Genomic DNA, 23,127 nt, shown 5'->3' with positions numbered 1-23,127 from the left:
AGCGAAGGCCTGCCTGACCTGACTCTTTGACAGGGGCCCGTTCTAGCGGCTCTGCTCCAAGCTAGCGCCCTGGCACACAACACCCCCCCCCCCCCCCATATCCCCTTGCACCACTTACTCGTACTTAATATGTAGCGAGGAAGCCCAGTCTCGTCTTCCTCGCCTCTTCTCGTCAACGAAGAAGCCTTCATCTCCTTCATACCTCTCCCATCCCTCCGTCACCCTCAACGATCCTCTTGCATAACCGCAAGACACATACTCGCAGCTTTGATACAATCCCTCCAAGGCGGAGGCTCGATTCTCCCCATGTTTTCTCTTCCCTATGGTGGCGTTCCCCACCAACAACATCTCCCACAAACCTCTTATCCCACCGACTTGATGCTGGACGAGCTCTCCCGCGGAGTTGCCCCAGTGCAGAGGAGGAGATCATCAAGGGGGTCCAACGGGCAGCGTATCGGAGGACATATGCGGATAGGCAAGCCCAGCACCAGTACCAACACCAGCCCACGACATTCGATGATGCAAGCACGGCGGAGGACCCTGATCAACGACGGCTTGATGGCGAAGCGGGTAGAGGACCAGGCCTACCTCCTCACGCCAGGTTCGGACTCGTCCAACTTTGTCCCCTCGGAGCCATCCAAGCGGGCGCCTCGGCCTGTCAGCTGGCACCCCTCATCCCATATGGTGCAGCATCAAGTTCCTCTACAGCAACCCGTGATGCAGATGCCCTACGCCCCTTACAGCCAGTCCGACCTGCTCATGGGATTCCCTCAGTTTCCCCCAACCCCCGCAGCTTACTCGGAATACAACTCGCCGGCCGGGTTCTCTCCTCTGGCATTGCCCACCTCGTTCACGGCGTTTGAGCAGCCCAGCTACTTCGCCATGAACAACAACTGGAACGCGTACAACCAAGCACCGGCGTCGGAGGTGTTCCCGTCTCCTGCAGCATGCCCACAGATGACGGAGCCGTTTTCGGTGCTCTCGGGGTCGTCCGAGACTTCTCCGCCGTGGGAGATGCACCAGGTCGGCAACATGGGCAGGTGCACGGCACCGCCTACGCCCGAGAATTTCTCTCCAGCTCAGCAACAGGCACCGCAGGTGTCTTCAGACGAGCCCGCGCTCTTCCCGCCGCTCGACGACGAGGAGGAAGGCGAGATCTTGATCGGCATGGGTCTGTATGACCCTCCGGAGAAGGAGGCCGTCGACCCGGCCCTCGGCAACTACATGGCCTCGGTGGCCAGCCACCTGGGACCCAACTACCCTCGAGAGCCGACAGGAAAGGGGCTGAAGCTCGAGGACGCGTGGGAGCCGCCAGAGATGTCGGACGGCGAGGACGACGGAGACAAGGATGCCGAGGGCGAGGATCAGGACGACTAAAAGGGAGCCTGAAAGGCTCGGCATACCGACTCTCGATTACGTGTGTACGATGAGTCGACTGTGCTTCATTGCACACAAGATGGTTGCGATCACGAACGAAAACAACACGATATTACGTTTTTGGACCAGAGTCCAACAGGACATGGGCTGTGTACCACATGGTCTCAGGGAACGGCGTTTCTAGACAGGACGGACGAGAGTTGCCACACATATTTGATACCCCTTAGCGATTGTATTTTAGACAGGACATGGTCTCCCGAGACACGGGAGACAGGAAGCAAACTTTCGGATGACGAGACGAGGCCGTCTCGTGTGGATGTGGTCTGCGAACCACGGACTTTTGGTATGGATACATGCCCATACCATACCCCTTAGCTAGTGGGATTACCGGTGGAACAGCGCCCCGGAACCCAAAAGGAGAAAGAAGAAGAAAAAAAAATCTCCAATCACAGTCATGTCCCACACAGCAAATGACCTTTCTGGATATGTGAGATGTGAGTATGTTTGTCGCGAGCATCAAAGGGCGTAGTAGGTAGGTAGTGAGTGGATGGAGTTTAATCACCCTTTGGATGATTACTCCTTTGGGAAATGGGCCGTCTACCCGGCGGCCAAAGCAAACTCTTGGGGAGAGAGAGACCAAAGCCCAAACTCCGCCGTAACTAGCCACTCACTCCCAGGAGAGTCAGAAGATTGAGGGCCTCGGCGGCTACCTACTCCACACAACGTAAGGTAGGTAACCAGGAGTCAGGGAGCCCTTCTGGAAAGGGTTGGGTTGGCTTGGGTCCAAGTGGGAAAAAGAGAAAGTGGTTTTTCGAGGTATCCGCAAGCGGGAAATAGGGACATCCATCCTTTCAGGCCCAGCAAATGCTCATAAGCGGCCCACCCACACTTACGAAGTACTCTCGCACCTATCGATCCACAGCTTCTGGCGGTAAAGAGTGGTTTTGGTTCACTAGGTACTCAGGAGGGTAGTTAACCTATCACTAGGCGCTGCAAAGGACGAACAAACTCGAGCTGGATAGGTAGGTAGCTGGATGGGGACCGCCGGCAACAGGTCAGCGGTGGACTACCGGTAGGGCGTAGCTATCATGTCTCGAAAGGGAGAATGCGTCTGTTATTAGTGGAGGTTAAAGTACCTTCCTTGGTCTTGTGAACAAGGGGAGCACCACCTCTGCTAGCAGGCAGGTCGTAAAAGAAAAGAGAAAGAAAAAAAAGGCACCTACCTCAAATACCTAGTGTTGGCCATGTTTTTCCCGGCCCCCTCTCTTTTTCTTTTATGGAGAACATGAAAGATTGAATTGAATGGGGTGGAGATGTCAAGAAAGGGTGGAGGTTCCTTTCCTTGGAGGGGGTGGGTGGTGTTGTGTGCCAGGGCGCTAGCTTGGAGCAGAGCCGCTAGAACGGGCCCCTGTCAAAGAGTCAGGTCAGGCAGGCCTTCTCTGAACCAACCTGGCCGGCCCCGTTTATTTTGTTCTTCTTTTCATTCCCACGCGTTGCGTGCTGAACTGAAAGTGGGGGCCCGGTTTCGTGCCCCGCCCGTCCGTCCGTCTGGTCTTTTGGGCCTCCTTGGGGGCGGGTGACCCCACTGGGGCGTGAAATCTTTTGTGCAACCACTCGAACGTCCGGAGGACCTAAGGTGCTGCTGCTTTGCGCTCGGCTAGAACTACCTGGGGTGCACAGATTGTTGACCCAGCGCGAATACCGGTAGGAGCTTGGGACAGTTGGGGTGGTGCATCTACTTTAGACAAGGTAGATTCTGTTTGATTCTTCATGCACGCCGTACCTACCTAAGGTAGTCTGTAGCCGGCTATTACCGGTTGGTCAGAAGGTAGCTCGATGCAGAGCTTGGCCAAGAGTCATCCAACCTTGCATCTCGATCCTCTTTATCAATAAAGAGCAAGAACGATGACAGCACAGAGGCGCTGCAGTAAAGTACTTACGAAGGTACCTCACCTAGTGCACGCAGAAAGTCGGCTGCAAACCCGTTTATCATATCAAGCCCCACTTGCCAGCTGCTCCCGTCACATCATTGCCCAATGGCTCGTCCGCCATTTGGTTTTCGTCACTACTTTACCCCTCCAACCAACTTTGACCCCTCTATTTTTTTCTTGCAGACTGTCGTCGTTCCGTTATCGGTAGCAGATCCATCCCGAGTGTACGTAGCATCGCCGCCGGCGTGAGTAATAGCATCTGAGACCGGCCCAAATAAGTTTTTTTTTTTTTCCCTTCTCTATAATTAATTGCCTTTGCATTCGGCGTGTTCCACGAGCCCATCTGTAGCTTCCCTGTCTCGGTCCGGACTTGGCACAGGAATTGACCAAATTTTGCCTGTTTTATTGAACCTCCACTTTGGCTCCGATACCTTAGTCTCAACTCTACTCCGTACACGAGCTGCCGTATTCCCACACACTTCCCCTTACATATCGCATCCCCTGTCCGGCCTAGACACTCTGAATCGAGATGGCTTCCCAGAAGTGAGCAGCCCCGATGTACCCGGGCTCATGCGCTCGGGCTTGTGGCGCCACAATGGCTGACGTTGCGCCCCTAGGAAGGTGCTCATGCTCGGAGCCGGCTTCGTCACGAAGCCGACTCTTGATATCCTAAGCGATGCCGGCATCTCCGTCACCGTCGGTGAGTCAACCAAGCACACCCCGGCTCTCGACACATGCACAGCCTGCCCACAATCAATCACCGGCCCCAACGGCTGCCACAGCTTCACACGCAGTCGTGCATTGCTAACATGGAAGCCTCTCCTCTCGCCCAGCTTGCCGAACCCTCGAGTCCGCCCAGAAGCTCTCCAAGGGCGTTGCCAATGCCCACCCGGTCTCCATCGACGTCAACGACTCGGCTGCTCTCGATGCCGCCGTCGCCCAGCACGACCTGACCATCAGCTTGATCCCCTACACCCACCACGCCACCGTCATCAAGTCGGCCATCCGCAACAAGAAGCATGTCGTCACCACCAGCTATGTCTCCCCCGCCATGAAGGAGCTTGACGCCCAGGCCAAGGAGGCTGGCATCACCGTCATGAACGAGATCGGCCTGGGTAAGTTCCTGTCGTGCTATCAGACTTGTGCATTGCGATGAACTTGGGCTAACTTGACATGCCTCCAGACCCCGGCATCGACCACCTCTGTAAGGATTCATACACCAGGCGACGGAATATGGACATGCATATACTGATATAATACAGATGCTGTCAAGACGATCGACGAGGTCCACCAGGCCGGCGGCAAGATCATCTCCTTCCTGTCCTTCTGCGGCGGCCTGCCCGCTCCCGAGGACTCGGACAACCCCCTCGGATACAAGTTCTCGTGGTCTTCGCGCGGTGTCCTGCTCGCTCTTGGCAACAACGCCCGCATCTACCGCGATGGCAAGGTCGTTGAGATTGCCGGCAAGGAGCTGATGGGTGCCGCCAAGCCCTACTTCATCTACCCCGGCTACGCCTTTGTCGGCTACCCCAACCGTGACTCGACCGGCTACAAGGAGCTGTACAACATCCCCGAGGCCCAGACCGTCATCCGTGGCACCCTGAGGTACCAGGGCTTCCCCCAGTTCATCCGCGTGCTCGTCCAGATCGGCTTCCTCTCCGAGGAGAAGAACGATGCCCTCACCCAGCCCATCGCCTGGAAGGAGGCCACCAAGCTGGTTGTCGGCGCCTCTTCCTCGAGCGAGGCCGACCTCAAGGCCGCCATCCTGTCCAAGGCCACCTTTGACTCGGACGAGGAGAAGACGCGCATCATCAACGGCCTCAACTGGATCGGTCTCTTCTCGGACGAGAAGATCACGCCCCGCGGCAACCCGCTCGACACTCTCTGCGCCACCCTGGAGGCCAAGATGCAGTACGAGGAGGGCGAGCGCGACATGGTCATGCTGCAGCACAAGTTTGAGATTGAGCACAAGGACGGCAGCCGCGAGACCCGGACCTCGACCCTGGTCGAGAACGGCGACCCCAAGGGCTACTCCGCCATGGCCAAGCTGGTCGGCGTCCCCTGCGCCGTCGCCGTCAAGCAGGTTCTCGACGGCACCATCTCGGACAAGGGCGTCCTGGCGCCCATGAACACCAAGCTCAACAACCCCATCATGAAGGAGCTCAAGGAGAAGTACGGCATCTACCTGGTCGAGAAGACTTTGTGAAGGTAAGTTGCGAGCGGGGGAAAGGGGGGGAGGGGTTGGTTTGGCTTGGCCTGGATGCGGTCATGGTCATCCGGGCTTATCAGTGTTGTGCGGAGGTGCAGGGCGTCAAATGAACGGCTCGATGGGGGTTTTTTTTTTTTTTTTAAAAAAAAGATCTGATTCAAACCCAAAAGTTTCGGATAGAATAGACTGGGCATCAATTCCTGAAATAAAGTAAAGGACCTACAATATGACATTCTGGCCTGGGGTTGGTATTGGTTGAGGCAGAGCGTGAGGCATGTGGTGAATGCTGCATAGATTGAAAAGGTGGGTGTAATCCCCTCCAAGAAAGCACATATCAAGTATGTTTCAGATATGATGAATTACTGTTAGAAAAAGAACCATGGCATGATTTGGTCAGAACTTCTTGTTGTTGTGATGCTCCATGTTACGAGACTACAATCTGGTGGCCCATATTACGAGTGGGTTTTAAGCAACATACACCAAAAAAAAACTTGATGATTCACGTCAGTGAAGACACCGCAATTTCCAACCACCACTCATCCTCCTTAGACTAAAAGGGGCACTGTATTGCACAGCCCAAGTTAATTTACACTATACCAGATCTACTCTCTTTGTAGATTTTCGCTCAACAAGAGAGTTTGGGGAAGGCGGCGCACGCCAAGGATGGTGCAGTACATCTTCACGCCATGGCGCGACCGCCGGGAGCTGCTCATGGTGCGCCGGCAATTCTACCCAGACGAGGCGGCCGCCCTTGCGTCGCCGTCGCCATCGTCCTCGTCCTCCCGCCGTCGGCACCAACAACAATCACGAGCGGCAGCGAGCGACAAGAGCAAGGCGGACGCGCAGAAGAGGGCCGCCGTGGCGCGCGTGTCCATGTGGATGCAGCGCGGCAACTGCCCGCACATGGTCGAGTCGACGGCGCTGCTGGCGGCCGCCGTCCTCGGCGACGAGGCCGCGCGCGGCGACGCGGCGGCGGCGTATGCGGTGCGGGCTAGCTACTGCGCGGCGTTCAGCCGGTATGTTTCTCTCCTTTTCCCCCCCTCTCTTCTCTCTCTCTCTCTCTCTCTGTTGTCTTGATGGGAGAACGAAATATATTATTCTACGTACATATATATATATGAAAGAGCTGTGGGCTTGACTGACTGACGGACGGGCGAGACTCAGCTTCGTGACGGGCCTGCTCGACGGGCACCAGGACAGGCAGCGCAAGCTGAGCATGTACTCGGTGGCCAAGACGATCGGCCTGCCGGCGACGTACGTCGAGCTGCGGCACCAGGCGACGCACGAGCAGCTGCCGAGCCTGGTGCGCCTGCGGCCCGCGGCGAGGGGCGCGCTGGCCTGGATCTGGGGGTACTACTGGCGGCAGCTTGGGGAAGGGGGGGAGGAGGAGGAGGACGGAGAGGAGGGCAGGGCTGGTGGTGGTGATGGTGATGGTGCTGCGGGCGAGGCTGGCAGGTGCAAGGCTCTGCTGATGGAGTATCTCGCCCTCGAAGACGAGGAGGATGGCAGCGGAACGAGGGAGAAGCTGTGGAAGCAGGTCCGCAGGTGGGATGATGCGCATTTGCTACGGGCGCTGGCGGAGATTGGGGATGCTACGGCGGACCACGGGCTCATGATCAGGTCTCTGAAGCTATCTAGGGAGATCGTGGGGAGGCAGGAGAAGCAGCAGCAGCAGGAGGAGGAGGAGCAAGAGGAGCAGTCGGGGGCACAGGAGGAGGAGGCGCCGCCGATGAGCGACCTCGACCGGATCAAGGCGGAGCTGGAGCAGTCGAGGCGGGAGCTGCAGGCGCTCGAGCACCCGGATGTTGATGTCGACATGCGGGATGAGGAGACGGACAGTGAAGGCAAGGTGGACGTCGTCAAGGTAGGCGGCGATGAGGATCAGGACATGGGAGACGAAGGCGAGGAGAAGCCTCCACCACCTGGGCCGGCATTATGGACGCGATATCAAGGCCCATGGAAGCCGAAGCCCATTGGCGTGGTCTGATCCGGCTGCTCAGCTGCAGACCTACCTAGACTCATTGTTTATAATTAGCATAGTTTGCCTTCTTTTCTGGCGATACATCTTCGATACCCAATTTATCAGCTTTCAAGCATTTAGTATCAGCAGTTCTTTTCATATTAGAGTTGTAACCAACACACTTTGGTCTCTCCATAGCCTATGGAGGCGGCGACTCGGCAGGATGTAAGACACAGTGCGCTTATCTGCGCACTGTTCCCCCCAGACGTACCAATAGCGTCATCCGCAATTGCATGCATCTGCCGAGCTCCTCCTCCCAAGCTTTCCATGCGTATAGGCGGAGTTTCTGCCTCTCCAAACTGCTTCATTCCCTGTGATCCATGAACAGAATCAGTGTTGCGACAAGGCCGTTTCTCAGGCACATAACCAGGACCCCAGCTACAACTGTCAGTGCCTGCCGAGACGCTTCTCAACCAACCCAATTCAGTGACATCACTGGCCCTCGTTGCAAGTTGCTGACGATAGCTCCGTGCTGTGTGGGATTAGCTTACAAACATCCGCAAGATGCAAATCAAGTCGATCCCCATGTGTACGTTTTGCCAATCTGCCAATTCTGGTCGTAAAGACTTTCGGTGCACGCATTTTTCTCGAGACCACCTGCTGACATGGAGTTGCTTTGTGACAGGGGTGGGCAGTAGTAACAACTACGCCTACCTTGTTGTCGATGACAAATCCAAGGACGCCGTGATCATTGACCCGGCAAACCCTCCCGAGTGAGTCTTCTGTCGGGAGCAGAGTTGATGGCAAGATGGGACATCAAGTGCTGAACTCGCTAGGGTTGCCCCCGTCCTCAAGAAGGCCATCGATGCAGGCGAAATCAACCTGACGGCGATCGTGAACACGCATCAGTAAGTTTATGTCCAACCCCGGCATATCATCTCTTACATGAGGCTGTCTGACTCTGTACTAGCCACTGGGACCATGCCGGAGGCAACAAGAAGCTGGTAGGTACAGGATGCTATGCTGTGGTCTTCATGAGACTTGAAGACATGGCTGACGGCTGCTGTAGCGAAGCGACCTCGGCACGCCAAATCTCGAGATTATTGGCGGAAAGGACTGCGAGTCGGTCACCAAGACTCCTGCCGATGGTGAGGGCTTCAAGATCGGCAGCATCTCCGTGAAGGGCCTGTATACCCCTTGCCACACCCAGGACAGCATCTGCTGGTACATGCAGGACGGCGACGACAAGGTAGTCTTCACGGGTGATACACTGTTCCATGGCGGTAGGTCCAGGGCTGTTTCGTATCCCGCATGTGCACCAGAGCTCTGCAAGCTAAGACCGAGGTCCGTCTAGGCTGTGGTCGCTTCTTTGAGGGTAACGCAGAAGAGATGGACAAGGCTCTGAACAAGACGCTCGCATCGTTGCCGGACGACACCCGCGTGTTTGTAAGTTCTGTCCTTCCCCCCCGGGTGCCTTGTTCAGGTCGGGACCCTGCTTACTGTGATACAGCCCGGGCACGAGTACACCAAGTCCAATGTCAAGTTCGCCGTCTCTGTATTGCAAAGCGAACCTGTCAAGAAATTGGAGGCCTTCGCCGAGAGTAACAAGGAGACGCAAGGAAAGTTTACTATCGGAGACGAGAAGGTATGCAGGGCGAGGACGGTACGTCTCTGCGAATCAGGACCGCTAACTCGTTTGACCAGAAACACAATGTCTTCATGCGGCTAGACGTACGTAAGATTCCTCCCAAAGAGCACGCATGTTTGCTGACCAAGAGTGCAGGACCCTGTGATCCAGAAGGCTACGGGCAAGACTGACAAGGTGGAAGTCATGGCGGCGCTTCGCGAGATGAAGAACAACTTCAAGTGAGTGGTCCAAGCCCTGGAGCCATTCACGTCGAGATTGGCTTCGACCTAAAGCGGTGGGAACTAGGCCGCCATCCGAATCGAAGATGTAGCACTATGGGAGGCGTTTCTCACTGGAGTAATGGTCATGTCATGCAGTAGTAGAGAGGATTAGAGGAGAGCTCGGCGCACGCACGAGGCAATACAAGTCCATTGAGAACGAGAATGAGAGATGTTTCCACACATGCACAGTTCGCCCGCCTCGCGAGAAGGGTCTGGGCAAATATCGACGTTGAGGGAACGGTCCGGAGACCATCTGATCTTGCTTCACTGTCCACACTTGCTCGTCCTGGGGCAATTCGAAACGGCAAGCTCTAGCAAAATTTGAAGCGGTTTTGTGGTTTTGGATGATTTGAAGAGGGAGAGAAGGAACTGGTCGAGACACGGCAACATTCACGGTCTCCCTTACCTGTGGGATGAGATTGATCAGGAACATATCTTTCTCAGCCTTGGCCAGGCTGTGTGTCTGATTTCTCGAGCGCAATCATTGTTGCGCTCCTGTGAACTTTTTGGGAGAAGGAGAACAAAGATGGAAAAAAAAAGTTTCAGGCCATCAGGTAGTAGTTTCACTAGCCATCTCCCACGTGATGGCGTGTTGCTCCAGCGGGTCCACCCGCCCTAATCATCGAAAGCGTCACCCCGCCAAAGCGCGAACCGTTTTCCTCCAGTCCAGTCTTTCCCCAGATATAGCTTTAATCAACAGCACGAGGCGCACCGATTGCGCCCGAACAGTAACCCACCATGGTAGGCAATATGCTGTCCGGTTCTCTGAATTTGTAAGCGGACTGCAGCGATTGACTCACATCATCGTCACAGCCTCCCAAGCGCAAGGCCGGCGGCGCGGCAGCGGACGCGGGCGGCGCGGCGACGGCGACGCCCAGGGCCCGGCAGTCCAAGCTGGGCAAGGAGCACAACATCACGGCGCAGGAGGAGGCCGAGATCAAGGAGGCCTTTGGCCTGTTCTCGGAGCCCATGGACGGCGAGAAGGAGGGCGTCATACCCACCAGCGACGTCCGGCGCGCAATGATGTAAGTTCCGCCGCACACTGTGACGCCAACAAACAGGACACTACATCACCAGCCCAAGTTTTTTACTTTCTTTTTTTTTTTCTTTTCGCCCAAGCTGAACCACAGACGCACCCAACAGCGCCCTCGGCATCCCCCCGACCTCGCCGGCCGAGCTCGCCGAGTTCGTGGGCATCCTCGACCCGGACGACGAAGGGTTCGCGACGTACCCTTCCTTCGTGGCCATCTGCGCCCTCAAGCTGCACGCGCGCGACCACACGTCGGACGCGCACCTGCGCGAGGTCGACGAGGCCTTTGCGCTCTTCACCGGCGGCGACGACGACGGCAACAACAACAACAAGATCACGCTGGCGCACCTGCGGCGCGTGGCGGCGACGCTCAAGGAGGACGTGCCCGAGGAGCTGCTGCGGGACATGATCCTCGAGGCCAACGGCGGCGCGGGCGTGGGCCAGGGGGTGGAGAGGGAGGAGTTTGAGAGCGTCATGCGGAGGGCCGGGGTGTGGAGGTGAGTGAGTGGACGGCAAGCGTTCAGATGACAAAAAAGGAGAACATAATCGAGACTTGAAGCGGGGGGTGTGCGTGCCAGTCGACTCCCCGCGGTAGATGAGGGCTTTGGTACTCCAGCCTGAATGATCAAGCCAGCACGTCGTACGTCGTACGTCGTCGCTGAGCCGCTCGAGTCGTACGGCGATCTTACTAGCTGCGTCGTGGAGGGTTCTGCTTTTGAGGCTTGAGATCACGCAGTGATAAAGCCGAGCCGCGGGAAGGATCGGCCGCAAGGAAACAAGGGCCGCGAGGCTCAATACCTTTGACTGCAGACAAAGAACGCTTCGAGTCACACTCAGCGGCCAGAGATAGATATCGGTATCAAGACAGCAATCAGCGAACAACAACAAGATAACGCCATTAGTATGCAAAGGATATCTGCTATCCAGATCTAGCGAGCTCTGCGTCTCTCTGCATTTGTTTGTCCCTCCCGACCGATAAAACCACAATTTGTCGTTACTTGGGTTTCGATTGCGTTCAAGCTTTCACGTCGCCCGCAGCCTCACCACCATCCTCCGTCTTGGTCTTGCCATCCACCTCCTGCTTGGCCGCGGCGGCGGCAGCGGCAGCGGCCATGGCCTCGCGCTTCTTCTGCGAGTCCAGCACGGCCTGCAGCTCGGGCGGGGCCTTGAAGCCGGCGTGGTCAGAGTGCTTCTTGTAAAAGTAGTTCTCGGGCTTGGGCCGCAGCTCGGCGGGGATCTCCTCGAGGACGGCCTGCAGGAGGCCGTCGACGGACTTTTGCTTGGAGCTCTCGCGGTGCCAGATGGAGATGAGGTGCGAGTTGAAGCGGACCGAGAGGCCGACGCCGCAGAGCTGGTCGCCTGTTGATTGCCGCGGTAAGGAGCATGTCAGTGTATGTGTGTCTTTGCTGTGATATATATATAATATATATATATATATATATGTATACATATAGAGAGAGAAGAGAAGGGGGGGGGTTCCAACAAACCATCATCTAGCACACTCTCGAGCTTCTCTCCAATGGCCAGCAGCTGCACGCGGGTCCAAAAGTCCGGGCCGATGCTCTTGGGCATGCGGAAGGTCCAGCTGCCGCCGTTGATGTTGCGGCGGTCCTCCCAGACGGGGCGGAAGCCCGACTTGAAGAGGTAGATGGACTCGCGCATCTTGATCTGCTCGACGGGGGTGTTGTTGTTGTACCGCCAAAAGTCCTGCACCGACTCGATCTGCGTGCCGAGCTGCTCCAGCTCGGCCTGGTAGCTGCCGTCGTCGGGCTTCTTCTGGTCCTTGGCTTGTCTGTACGGATGGGGGGGTTTTGCATCAGCATGTCGTTTTTCCCACCCGGCGACCACTAACAAGGATATCTCCCTCCCCCCCACCCCCTTGACATGAGACACATATAGAGAAGAGCTCTTACCGATCAAAGTAGACGTGCCAGTAGTGCTGCGTCGGCAGCGGGCGCATGGTCTTGAGGAAGTTGCGCTTGGCATCGTCGCGCGACTCGGCGGGCGAGCTCACGCTGGGCGAGTTGGGGTCGGAGCTCTGCGACAGGCCCGACAGGCCGCGGGTGAAGAGAGACGGGCGCGGCGCAGCCATGTTTTGTTTGCGGGTTCGGTTATGGAAAGGGGGGGGGGGGAGGGGAGGACTCGAGGTTTCTGGGAGGTCGGCGGCGTACGGGAGAATCGCAGGCGAGGCTCTGCGACGATGAGGGGAGTTGCGAAGTCGGGAGAGTATAGGGGGAGTTGCGGCGCAACAAAGGAAGAACAGCTGCGCGGGGAAGCTGGAGGGGGGAAAGGCAGATATGGGAGAGGCAGGATCACCAAAGACCTACCACTGTCGCTGGACCTAGAGGAATGGAGGAGACGCAACCACGGTTAAGGAGAGGGAGTGAGAGAGAAAAAAAGAAAAGATCAGACGAACACGCGGTCGTGAGAATTATATTGGCCAAGGCTGCTGGTGGTGCTACGGTACCTGAAACAGCTGGAGCAGGACCCGCGCCTGGCGACCCCGCGACACCAAGCTGGGCTGTGAGCTCACTGGACTGGAGCAAAGCTCTTCTCACCTTGCTCGGCGAACGGCAGTGGGGAATGGGCCTGTCTGTCATACAAGTACAGAGGTACGTATGTAGGGGGCGCGCTGCTGCTGCGTGGAAGCGAATCATGCCAGTTTCCCCCTTGTCACAAGGCCCTGGCCTTCTTGACGCTCCCCAATGGCCACGACGAAGCGACACATGGGCAGCCGCTCGCCCACCCGCTGTACCCTGAGTCGAGCTGTCTAAAATATAGGGGCTGTGGGGCTCGTCAAGTCGAGGATTGGAGCAGACAGAGGCCAAGCTCTCTGACAGAACAGAGCGTCAAGGCCGCGTGGGTTTCACTGGCTGTCCAATTGTCTCGACTGTCTCGAAACTGGCAAAAAAGTCTGGACAGGGATCAGGGCTCGAGAAGGCTCGCTACGATGGAGTTGAAAGGGGTGGGCGGGAGCAACACGGGCCCTCGTCAAGAGACATGGGAGGGGCCGCTACGGGGAGCGGCGCCGTTGTAGAACGGGTCCGGAGCTCTGGCCTGGCGTACTTGTAAAATCTGGGCTAGGGTCAAAACTTATCAAACTTCATCCGCAGAGTCGACTGTGTAAAGCTGCATGTATCACGAGTGCTCAACGCAGGCACTCTTGAATGGCAACATCGGGCATTCGATAACAGGATTCATTCTTTGCACATTAACTACCCTTTCTAGGTCTCGTGTGTGTTGCAACTCGACGACAGCAACGAGACTGTGCCAAGTAAGACGACGACTCTGGATCCCTGTCCCCATCAAGGTTCTGGCGAGAGAGTGAGTTGCCTGCCATCTGAGAAGTTCCGTGCATTGGTTGACAAAGACAATAGTCCAATTGTCTCAAGCAGTAGCATACCATAACAGCCAGTCATTCATCATTGAGGACAATCGACGACAATTGAACAATTGAGGACAAAGGTACAGTCCTTGACCATACTGCAGCCCGACACAAAGCTATTCTCAAAACTCTTGCAATCCCGACTGTAGGTGAGCCATATATATTCCTTCAAGTATGATACCAGCCTTTCCCACAACCTCGTTGGTTTCATCGGACATCCCTCATCGACCCTCCTGCCGACGAGGTTCCAAATTCCCTCTGCCCTTCCTCCACCCTGCTTTTCTATATAGACGCCTCTCCTCACGCGTTATCCATTCACCGCAAGCAACCTCTACCGTTTACAAGACTTTTGCCCCCCCTGCTATTTCGTCCATGATGGCCGTCTCTGACACGATATCCCACTGGCCAGACCTCCGGACCCGGCCCATCTCTCCGCTCCTACGGGCCCGCTACTACGAGGGCCTCGTCATCGCCCTAGAGTACTTGAACGCCCGGGCCGAGAGCCGGTCGAGCCGCGCGGCAACCATCCTCAAGGCGGAGCAGTGGTGCCGGATCTACTACGGCTCGGGCCGCAGGGTCTGCACCAAGCAGCAGCCGGGCGGCCTCCTCCTCGAGGCGCACCCGCATCTTTTTGACTTTTCCGTACCTCGTAGGTGGACCCAAGAGATAATTCAGTTCCCAGAGCCCCTTTGGACTAACACGGGAGCGGACAGCACACCTCCGCCTCGAGCCCGCCGCGCCATCGCCAACCACGATGCCGCCCGGAAGGAAGAAGAACGCAGAGGCGGGGGGAGACGCAGAAGAGCCCTTCCCGCCCTTCGAGGAGCCCACCGTCGCCACGCCCGCCGAGCTCGACGACATCATCGACCTGCGCAAGACGCACGGCCAGCCTCCTCCCGCCGCCGTCGCCGAGAGGAGGGCGAAGCCCACGATGCGCGTCACGCCCGACGACCTCCGCGGCTCCGCCGTCCTGTCCCACCTCCCCGAGTTCCTCAACCGGCTGTCCCGCGCCGACCCGGCGGCAGGCGCGGCAGGCAACAGCGCCAGCGGCGGCGCCGCCGCCACCATGGTCGAGCTCGACGACGAGGCCGTCGCCGACGGCAGGCAGCACATCGAGGTGAGCCTGCTGGCGGGCGTGCTCGAGGAGCAGCGGCGGACGCAGCAGGAGGGGGACGGGGGAGTGCGCCTGTGGGACGGCGGCGAGATCGACGAGAGCGACGAGGAGGGCGGCAGCGGTGGCGGCGGCTTCCAGATGGCCCTGCCGACGGCCGGGTCCAGGCCGTCCAGGCCGCTGGTGCGCTCGGCCAGCCTCGTCAGCTCGACGAGCTCGGACTCCACCTCCTCGGAGGAGAGCGCCTCATCGTCGTCGTCGTCGTCGTCGTCGTCGTCGTCGTCGTCGTCGAGCGGATCTGATGAACCGTCGTCGGCGCCGGCACCAGCTCGACTTCGACGCCCGGGCCGTAGGAGGTCTTCTGCCGTTTCTTCAGGGGCGGGCCGGAGCAGTGAGGAGGAAGGGGAAGGGGAAGAGGAAGATACGAGCAGCTCGTCCAGCTCATCTAGCTCAAGCTCGGGCGGCAGCAGTAGCGACGGCGAAGATGAAGCAAGTCCCGGAGAAAGGAAACGCAAGGCGTCGACTGACTCACCACCTGGGAGTCCGGAGGGCAAGAAGGCGAGAGCCGCTTCTGGGAAGGGGACGATGCGACTGATCGAGGAGGTTGAATAAATTTCATAGACCGCCGTGGCCAACGCTGGCCAAGACAGAAAGCCATAGATGTGAGCGGGGACCTCTCTCGAGAACGGGGTTTGCGGACGGTGAAATCTTGCGGAATTGCTTCTTCCCGGATGGAGTTCAGGAAAGATGACGGAGGATATACCCAGGAGGACAGGCCGGGCGAGATTACAAAGAATTGAAAGACAAGACATTGGATAGTGTACATGTATTACTCTGCCAATGGATGTGTGCTGCTGCTGCTGGTTGCATCGTCACTCCAACCGTACAGCCCAGTGATTGATGATTATCCCAATCTATTCCTTACTACCCAGGGTATTTACGAGAGCGCCATACCGATATGCGCTGTAGAGGGTATCCTAATCCAATGCCCATGAATGATGATCGAACCACAACGCGCCGGTGTGGTTGCTCGCCCTACACTTCACCTCGCAATACTGACCCACGCCAGCGCAGCGGCGATCAAAGCCACGCACAGAAATCTATCAGAGAGTGAAAACTTCGATGCCGGCGGTCGCCTCCCGACAATGAGCAGGCCGGTATTAGCGGCACCATCCGTCGAGCCAAAAGAAAACCTGGACAAGGGCTCGCCGCTGGCGCCCACCGTGTCGGTCGGCGCGGACTTTTCCTCGAAAGTTACACTGTTGGGTGTCCTGGAGCGGCTAGCAGGCGATGTGCTGGCCTCACGAAGCTCCTCGGCCACCTGGTCGCTCGACGTCTGGCCCTCAAAGCTGCCGGCTTCGGCATCCTCCGAGTCGGCACTGCTGCCCTCCTCTTCGCGCTTCATGGCCGCCCTGCAAGCTCTCTCCTTGGACACCGCGATGCTGTCCCGGAACCGGCTCGACAGCCGTGGCGAGAACGGCACAACCATGTTGGCAGGCTCGTTGTCCCCAAAACCGGCGAGATTGGTCCCGCAGACCAGGTCGAGCTGAGAGATGATGGAAATCAAGTTCTCGAAGATGAGGACGGCCTCACGAATGACGTAGTCTCGCTCCTTTTCCGAGAGAAGAGCATCGGCCTCGGCGAGCCGCCTCTTAAACTCGACCTTCAGATCCTCACCGTCACGACTCGTTTCGAAGTGGAAGTATGCTAGGGGGTTGGCTCTTGTATTGCCGGGTGGTGGGGTCGTGAAGGCGCGGGTTCGTCTGAGGTGTGACTCGTCCGAGATGATCTCCTCTTTGCCATCTTCGGGGTCGTCTGATGGTGCGTGAACAATCTTTTGGCACTCTTGCATCATCGGCCGAACGGGTGTGGGAAGTTCTTTCCAAAAGCTGAGCCCAGCGTTCTCGAGAGATGCTCTAATGAAGCGACCTCCAGAAAAGAGGGCCATGTATAGAACCCAGGAGTAAGCCAGCAAGACCTGCGGGTGTTTCTCCACAGATCGCTCGATGTGCCGGAGAAAGACGGACAGATGGCCGGTCATGGCGATTGTGCGAAGCTGCTCCTCCACCTCGACTGGTGACCAACCAGTCAGGTTGCGTATATCGGCTCGCAGCCTCGCAGAACGCTCCAGCCCTTGGACGGGGACATAGATGAGCGCAGACCTCACTTGTTCAGATGCTTTGAAACTCCGGGCACGTTCTGACGGAACCGTAGCATCCGTAAAGTAGTGCGTCTCCGGGACGTGAAATTCAGTCCGCGCTTGATCAAGGCGGGAGTCGGGTGAAGCACCAGGAGTCTGCTCAGAGCTGGTCTGTTGGATATAATCCCTCCATAAAGACTCGAAGGTGATGTATATTGGCGCGATGTGTAGGAGGCCGGTGATGTACACTGAAGGCGTGTCGGCCCGAGGGGGCATGGCCAAAGGCAGCCTGCTGAGGACTAGCTTGTTAAGCTTGGTATGAAGGGATCGTGTGGCAACATTGACAGCCTCGCCCAAGGGCACGCGGCTCGGGTCAGCTTCAGGCTGGGAGGACATGGCAGGCCAGGTGCGTCACCAGGTGGTGCGCTGGTCTTGTGACTAGGAAGAGAAGGGGACCGGTCAAGTAGGGAACTGCGAATAGAGGCAGAGATGCTGTGGAAGGATATCGTGATGGTAAGATGCTGAGGCCGGCTTGGAACAAAGCGTTGATGAGTCGTAGATCGTGAGAATCATATTAGAGCCTGAATGTAAAGCACAGGTGATCTGAAGCAATTACAACGCTGACCGGGCAAGAACGGTCTGCGGGAGCTGGTGGTAACGAGGAGAGACGAAGCAGCCGCAAGCTACCTGAGCAAGAACATTGAAGCCCGTGAGTTGACTACTGTTCGTGAAGGAGAGCGAGGGCGATGGATCTGAAGAAAAGACGGGACGATCCATTCATGTAGGCAGTAGGGAGCTCGAAGCAGTCGTGCAGCTGCGGGAAAGCAGGGAGCGACCTGCCCTGGAGGATCGTCGTCGCCTTCCCGTGCGTCACCAAGATTCGCAGGCAGTGGACAGAGCCGCGGTCCTCGAGGGCGCAAAACTCAAAATAACCGATGGACAACAACCTTGACAAGCACTTTGACAGATCAACAAAGGGAAGAGTGTCTGTCCAACTGCTTGTCAAAAGGTCTAGGATGTGAAAGAGAAAGAAACCTACCACGGGCAGCTTTTGACCGACCCGACCTAAGAACCGACCTGAGTAGAGACACTAGGCTCTTCTCTCGTCTTCCTCTCTCGAATTGCATGCGCCATGACTCTTGTCTCCCACACTACCAAGGCATGTACTTGGCTGGGGCGAATAAAAAGATCCAGACCCCAAGCAAAGCAGGGTCATGGGCAGTTTTTGGGCATGGCAATAGCGGGCCTTTCTTGCCTGTACTTACACTAGGCCGCAAAATCAAGACTGTAATCGAGCTTAAAAGCGAGCAAGGAGGGTAGGCACATGGCTGGTGAAAATGGATCAATCCTGTCTTTAGCATGTGGGAGTGGGAGAAGGCCAGTGGGAGAATAGAATTGCCCATGGCCTAAAACATGGGAAAATGAGCGCTAAGCTCTGGAGCTGTGGCGCCTACTCCCCCCTGCCCAATCAGCGCCACGGGGCCGCCCGGATCGCCACAGTGGTTACCTCAACCGTAGATCGGGATCGTCCACGCTGAAGGCCCCTTTCCGATCGGTGGTTGGCTCCTCAGTAGAGAGGAGGCTTGTCAAGACAGCTCAAGTGTGGCACGCCCACACTCTCTCCCGCCCGGCTGCAATTTGGTGATTCATGCAGTATGACACTGACTGTTACCTCTTACCCGGAAACAACCAATGTGTTGCTCTAGGCCAAGGCCGATACCGCTCTGTCACGGGAAGAACCGAGTGACACTGTAGGATTACTGCTACCGCTGGATGCCATTTGAAATCATTTGAAATTTGAATGTCCATGCCTGTATCTAAATCTGTTCCAAAAGAGTCTGTTATGTACGATCCCTCTATTAGGCAATAGGTCCCTTGCCCTCGTCACAACCGAGGCAGTAAAACTCCATAAACGCCTTCACGATGCCATTGAATATGTTGCCCAGTGTTTCCAACAAGCCATGATCACTCGCTTCTTCGATGTTGTATCATTTACACAGACCCATGCCCTCCGTCGGACGCGCGCTGCGGTGGTCTGCTGCTACCCCCTTCCTCGTGGCTCTCGTTGTTGACAAACACGAATGACACAAACACCACGGTGGCCCCGACCCAGTACACCCAGCTCGAGTACTGCGCGTACTGGATCATCTCGCCGATGAGCGATAGCGGGATGGTCAGGGACAAGCCCACAGTCACCACGAGCGGGGTCGTGAGCAGCATCGCGTACGCCCACGACATGTCGCTGATGAACGAGGATATTGAGTTGAGCTGTGGTGGATCGGGATCGTAAGCCGCTTTTGTTCTGGAAACCAGCTTTGCATTCTGGAGCTACTTACGATGATAATGAACCAGACGTTACCGGTCGGCGGAAGCTCAAACTGTGAAACCAAAGATCATTAGTCACTCTCTTCATCAAAACACTTGCATGTCGTAATCGTGCAACCTCACAGTTTCAATGCCCGTAAAGTGCAGGATGAAGAAGCCAGGCCACAGCAACACGAGGTTCAGCACCCCGACGAGGCCAAAGAACAGCGGCATGTTGACGCGGTCCTCGTTGCCCACCCGGCGCTTCATGACCGTCACGTACAGGCCGTAGATGATGGAGCTGACAAAGGCCATGGCGTCCCCGATGGCGATCTGCGCCCGCGTCTTGTGCGGGAAGTTGCCCCTGTTCTCGTCGCTCGCGCCCGACAGGTCCACCGACGAGATGAGCACCACGCCCGCCAGCGACGCCAGCACCCCGACCAGCTTGCGGTACGTGAAGCCCTCGACGCGCATGAGCGCGCAGAAGATGAGCGTCCAGACGCTGCTCGTCGACGTCAGGATCGTCACGCTGCCGACGCTCGTGTACTCGAGGCACGCCGAGGCGAAGTAGTTGGCCAGGAACCAGAGCATGCAGAACTCCAGGCTCAGCACTGCCGTCTCCCGGAACGTCAGCCGTTCCTCCTTCTCCGCCGCCGCCGCCGCGTCGGCGGGGTCCAGGGCCCCCTCGTCGTCCACGAGCAGGCGCTCGCCGGCCGTGGCGTCGTCGTCGTCCTCCTGCTGCTGGCTCTTGCCGGCCTTGATGCCGTATTTGTGCTCGTACCAGACGTCCCGCGCCGCGTTCCGGAACCCCTCCACCCCGTTCTTCAGCAGGAACTTGATCGCCATGGGTATGAGCGAAATCGCAAAAATGGATGTGTTGGCGTAGACGACAAAGAATGGCTTGCTATATGTGTTGTCGGAGAAGATGTACTGCCAGCCGCGACGATGTTAGCACTCTTTTTCTTCCAGGCTCCGAAAGAGGGGCTCCTTTCGGTCGTTGAATATTATGCATAACTCACACTCGCAAGGAAATTGGACAGCGTCCACAGGCACACCGTCACCATCAACAGACTGATACCCAGCGTCCGCCGCGCCACGCCGGCCAGGCCCAGCTTCGCCCTCAGACTTCCGCCTTCCTTCAGACTGCCGCCGGCCGACGAGTGCGAAGACCTCTGCATCCGCAGCATGCTCTCGGTCTGCGACGTCCTCCGCGAGAGCGACGCTCGCTCGGGCGCGATCTCGGCCGGGATCATCGGCTCCACGGGCGCCATGGTCGGAGTTTTTGTCCACAAAGCAAGGTCCTCACACACGCGCACACACTCTCTCTTTCTGCTCTTCAAATCGTAGATATATCCCTCTCAAGGTGAGAGCGTCGCTAGGGATCCGAGATAAATGCTTCCGCCGCCAGTGACCATTTCCAGGGGAGCCACGTCGTCGAACGGGGCGCCGTGTGCCTTCGTAACTTTCCGTCCGCGCGGCTGAGGTAAGACATGCACCGACCGCAGGACACAGTTTTAGTGAACGAAGGGATAGCGCAGACCCAGCCCGGACACGCGACACTCTGAGACCAATCACCAATTTCTGCGCTGGTAAAGATTGAATTCGGCCCTGGCCACGCTTGTTGATCGGGTTTCTGCTTCTTTAGGAGACAGACACCTGGATGTACAGGGTAGCGATTGACAACATGGAACTGCGTTTCATGAGGTGTACAAGTAAAACCCTCCCTGTTCTCAGGCTTTCAAAGGGTCGGGTCGTATGGTCAGGGGCACCTGGGCGCGTCATCCGCCAGACCCACTCGTGCAATAGTGGACTTATCGCTCGTATACGCTGGCCATGCATCCGATGACGCTACAACTGGTTGGCAGTAGGCCATGGGGACAAACTTCAGGAGCACACGATAATGAAAGCGCAGGATTATATCCTAGAATTCATACCAAAGATAGCTTTGGACAGCATGGAAAGCACATAAGGCAGGTAGGTGGATCTATGGAGGATTAGGATGGTGTGTTCATTCCACCTCCGTCGAGACTGGATAAGTCGAAAACAACCTTCTTCGCAGGAAATACACTCGCATCCTCAAACACCCTCTGCAGAGCGACTGTCGATATTATGGTACATCGTCCAGGCTTCGAGGGTATAATGCACCGTATACTGTGGACGCCAGAATGGGAAAATAGGCCAACACCATCGTCATAGCTATGCTCATGCTTCCGTCCTTAACAAGCGCAGCCATCCCTGTCGTTCTCGATGTGGATGTTGATGGGATCCTGGAAGTCGCCGCTGAATTCCTCCGATTCCTCCTGCGCGAGAGCATTCCTTGCAATGACTGCAGACAAAAAGGTCAGCCGACAGGTCGAAGGCAGCTTCTCCCATCCGATACATACCCTCAAAGGCCTGCTCGACGTTGATAGCCTCCTTGGCACTCGTCTCGAAGTAAGGAATGCCGCCCTTTGACTGGCAGAACGTCATCGCCCTCTTGGTGGAGATCTGGAAGCGCATCAGTCTGTGTATCCCATCAACACTTTCAACGGTTACCTACGACTCGCTTGCTCTCCTCCACATCGATCTTGTTGCCAAGCACAACCTAGAGATAATATCAGCATAACAGACCGCTATATGATGGCAGGGCCTCGTACGAAAGGGAAGTTATCCGGGTCTCTGGGTGATGCTTGGATCAGGAACTCGTCCCTCCAGCTGTCGAGGGCGTCGAAGCTCTTGGAATTGTTGACGTCGTACACCAGGACACAGCAGTCGGCGCCGCGGTAGAAAGCCACGCCTAATGACTGGAATCGCTCTTGTCCTGCGGTGTCCCAAAGCTATAAAACATATTTAGCAGTTGTCTCCGCATAGTGTTCGCCTGCTAAATCTCGCACCTGCATAGTGACTTGACGGTCATCGACAAGGACCTCTCGCGTCAGGAAATCGGCGCCGATGGTGGCCTTGTAGCTCGCGCTGAACTTCTTGTTGACCTATACGAGAGCTCGGGGTTAGAAAGTTCTGTTGCCCGGGTGCTGGTTGTCGTAGGAGTAGCCTCGGCCGTGGGACTTACATATTGGTTCATCAAACTGGTCTTGCCCACACCGCTGTCGCCAAGGATGATGACCTTGTAGAGAGACTTTTCAGCACAAAAACACGTCCTTTGAATCTTTTGGATCATTGTGTTGTAGTACCTTGAGGAGAACCTTCTTCCTGGAAGCCATGGTGGGCTGTCTGTGTTGATATGATGTCCCGATGACGCTCTGCTAAGTAGGAGCCTGCTTGTCGTTCCTCTCCAAAGACCGCCGCTCGGCTGTTCGTCGCTGCCTTCAGGGAGGGGTATCGGGATCGCGCACTCGTGTATTTTCTGCTATTGGGCGGCGGAAATGTCGGAGGCTGAACCGCAAGTCTGTTGCCTGGAAATCCGAGGTGTTGGCTGATTGAGAGTTGTCGTTGTTGATGGGGAATCACTGGAGATGTATGGCCGTTATGGCTGGGCTGGGACGGGGTGACGAGCTTGGTTTCAGGGCCAATCATTGGGGACTGAGCACTTGACCACCTGGGCGGGGCCGCTAAAGCCGATATGGCTTAGCACACCTGACACGCCTGGAATGCCGCATTAGCGATGCCACTGCGATATCCATCGCCCACGCGATAGGCGGCTCAGGCGCCATCATCGCCGTAGGATTCAATTTAGTTATTCCAACGCAAGGCTACATACAAGGCTCTGAGACTCGCCCAAGGTGGAAGACTCGATAAACCGGAGGAGATTTTCGATGGACCATTCATAAGAGCG

General features: G+C 56.9%; 9 protein-coding genes across 9 annotated transcripts; 5 read left to right on the top strand and 4 right to left on the bottom strand.

Annotated features, from left to right (window-relative positions):
• Positions 1-378: 378 nt before the first annotated feature.
• E0L32_012255 (uncharacterized protein) lies at positions 379-1,377 on the top strand (the record flags this gene model as incomplete). Its single annotated transcript, XM_031135075.1, has 1 exon — positions 379-1,377. One exon carries the CDS (start codon positions 379-381, stop codon positions 1,375-1,377), a length of 999 nt encoding a protein of 332 aa, XP_030998999.1.
• Positions 1,378-3,837: 2,460 nt separating this feature from the next.
• On the top strand, positions 3,838-7,504 carry E0L32_012254 (uncharacterized protein; the record flags this gene model as incomplete). The annotated part of the gene is made up of 7 exons (XM_031135074.1): positions 3,838-3,851; positions 3,926-4,012; positions 4,125-4,423; positions 4,492-4,512; positions 4,571-5,510; positions 6,135-6,533; positions 6,682-7,504. 7 exons carry the CDS (start codon positions 3,838-3,840, stop codon positions 7,502-7,504), a joined length of 2,583 nt encoding a protein of 860 aa, XP_030998998.1.
• Positions 7,505-8,041: 537 nt separating this feature from the next.
• E0L32_012253 (uncharacterized protein) lies at positions 8,042-9,347 on the top strand (the record flags this gene model as incomplete). The annotated part of the gene is made up of 9 exons (XM_031135073.1): positions 8,042-8,066; positions 8,163-8,250; positions 8,314-8,385; positions 8,448-8,481; positions 8,547-8,760; positions 8,811-8,923; positions 8,988-9,122; positions 9,182-9,208; positions 9,261-9,347. The coding sequence occupies 9 exons, from the start codon at positions 8,042-8,044 to the stop codon at positions 9,345-9,347; spliced, it is 795 nt and encodes a 264-aa protein (XP_030998997.1).
• A 776-nt stretch (positions 9,348-10,123) lies between these two features.
• Positions 10,124-10,916, top strand: E0L32_012252 (uncharacterized protein; the record flags this gene model as incomplete). Its single annotated transcript, XM_031135072.1, has 3 exons — positions 10,124-10,126; positions 10,199-10,410; positions 10,529-10,916. The coding sequence occupies 3 exons, from the start codon at positions 10,124-10,126 to the stop codon at positions 10,914-10,916; spliced, it is 603 nt and encodes a 200-aa protein (XP_030998996.1).
• Positions 10,917-11,430: 514 nt separating this feature from the next.
• E0L32_012251 (uncharacterized protein) lies at positions 11,431-12,507 on the bottom strand (the record flags this gene model as incomplete). Its single annotated transcript, XM_031135071.1, has 3 exons — positions 11,431-11,774; positions 11,903-12,207; positions 12,329-12,507. 3 exons carry the CDS (start codon positions 12,505-12,507, stop codon positions 11,431-11,433), a joined length of 828 nt encoding a protein of 275 aa, XP_030998995.1.
• A 1,668-nt stretch (positions 12,508-14,175) lies between these two features.
• Positions 14,176-15,523, top strand: E0L32_012250 (uncharacterized protein; the record flags this gene model as incomplete). Its single annotated transcript, XM_031135070.1, has 2 exons — positions 14,176-14,449; positions 14,514-15,523. The coding sequence occupies 2 exons, from the start codon at positions 14,176-14,178 to the stop codon at positions 15,521-15,523; spliced, it is 1,284 nt and encodes a 427-aa protein (XP_030998994.1).
• Positions 15,524-15,953: 430 nt separating this feature from the next.
• On the bottom strand, positions 15,954-17,447 carry E0L32_012249 (uncharacterized protein; the record flags this gene model as incomplete). Its single annotated transcript, XM_031135069.1, has 1 exon — positions 15,954-17,447. The coding sequence occupies one exon, from the start codon at positions 17,445-17,447 to the stop codon at positions 15,954-15,956; it is 1,494 nt and encodes a 497-aa protein (XP_030998993.1).
• A 1,596-nt stretch (positions 17,448-19,043) lies between these two features.
• E0L32_012248 (uncharacterized protein) lies at positions 19,044-20,626 on the bottom strand (the record flags this gene model as incomplete). Its single annotated transcript, XM_031135067.1, has 4 exons — positions 19,044-19,319; positions 19,388-19,429; positions 19,500-20,285; positions 20,375-20,626. The coding sequence occupies 4 exons, from the start codon at positions 20,624-20,626 to the stop codon at positions 19,044-19,046; spliced, it is 1,356 nt and encodes a 451-aa protein (XP_030998992.1).
• Positions 20,627-21,571: 945 nt separating this feature from the next.
• E0L32_012247 (uncharacterized protein) lies at positions 21,572-22,512 on the bottom strand (the record flags this gene model as incomplete). The annotated part of the gene is made up of 6 exons (XM_031135066.1): positions 21,572-21,681; positions 21,740-21,842; positions 21,895-21,939; positions 21,992-22,171; positions 22,229-22,324; positions 22,405-22,512. The coding sequence occupies 6 exons, from the start codon at positions 22,510-22,512 to the stop codon at positions 21,572-21,574; spliced, it is 642 nt and encodes a 213-aa protein (XP_030998991.1).
• Between the last annotated feature and the right edge of the window lie 615 nt (positions 22,513-23,127).

This window comes from Thyridium curvatum (assembly GCF_004353045.1).
Source record: "Thyridium curvatum strain D216 chromosome Unknown NODE_147_length_39718_cov_89.191988, whole genome shotgun sequence".
In the NCBI taxonomy this organism is placed as follows: domain Eukaryota; kingdom Fungi; phylum Ascomycota; class Sordariomycetes; order Thyridiales; family Thyridiaceae; genus Thyridium; species Thyridium curvatum.
This window is presented reverse-complemented; position numbering and strand designations above follow the sequence as displayed.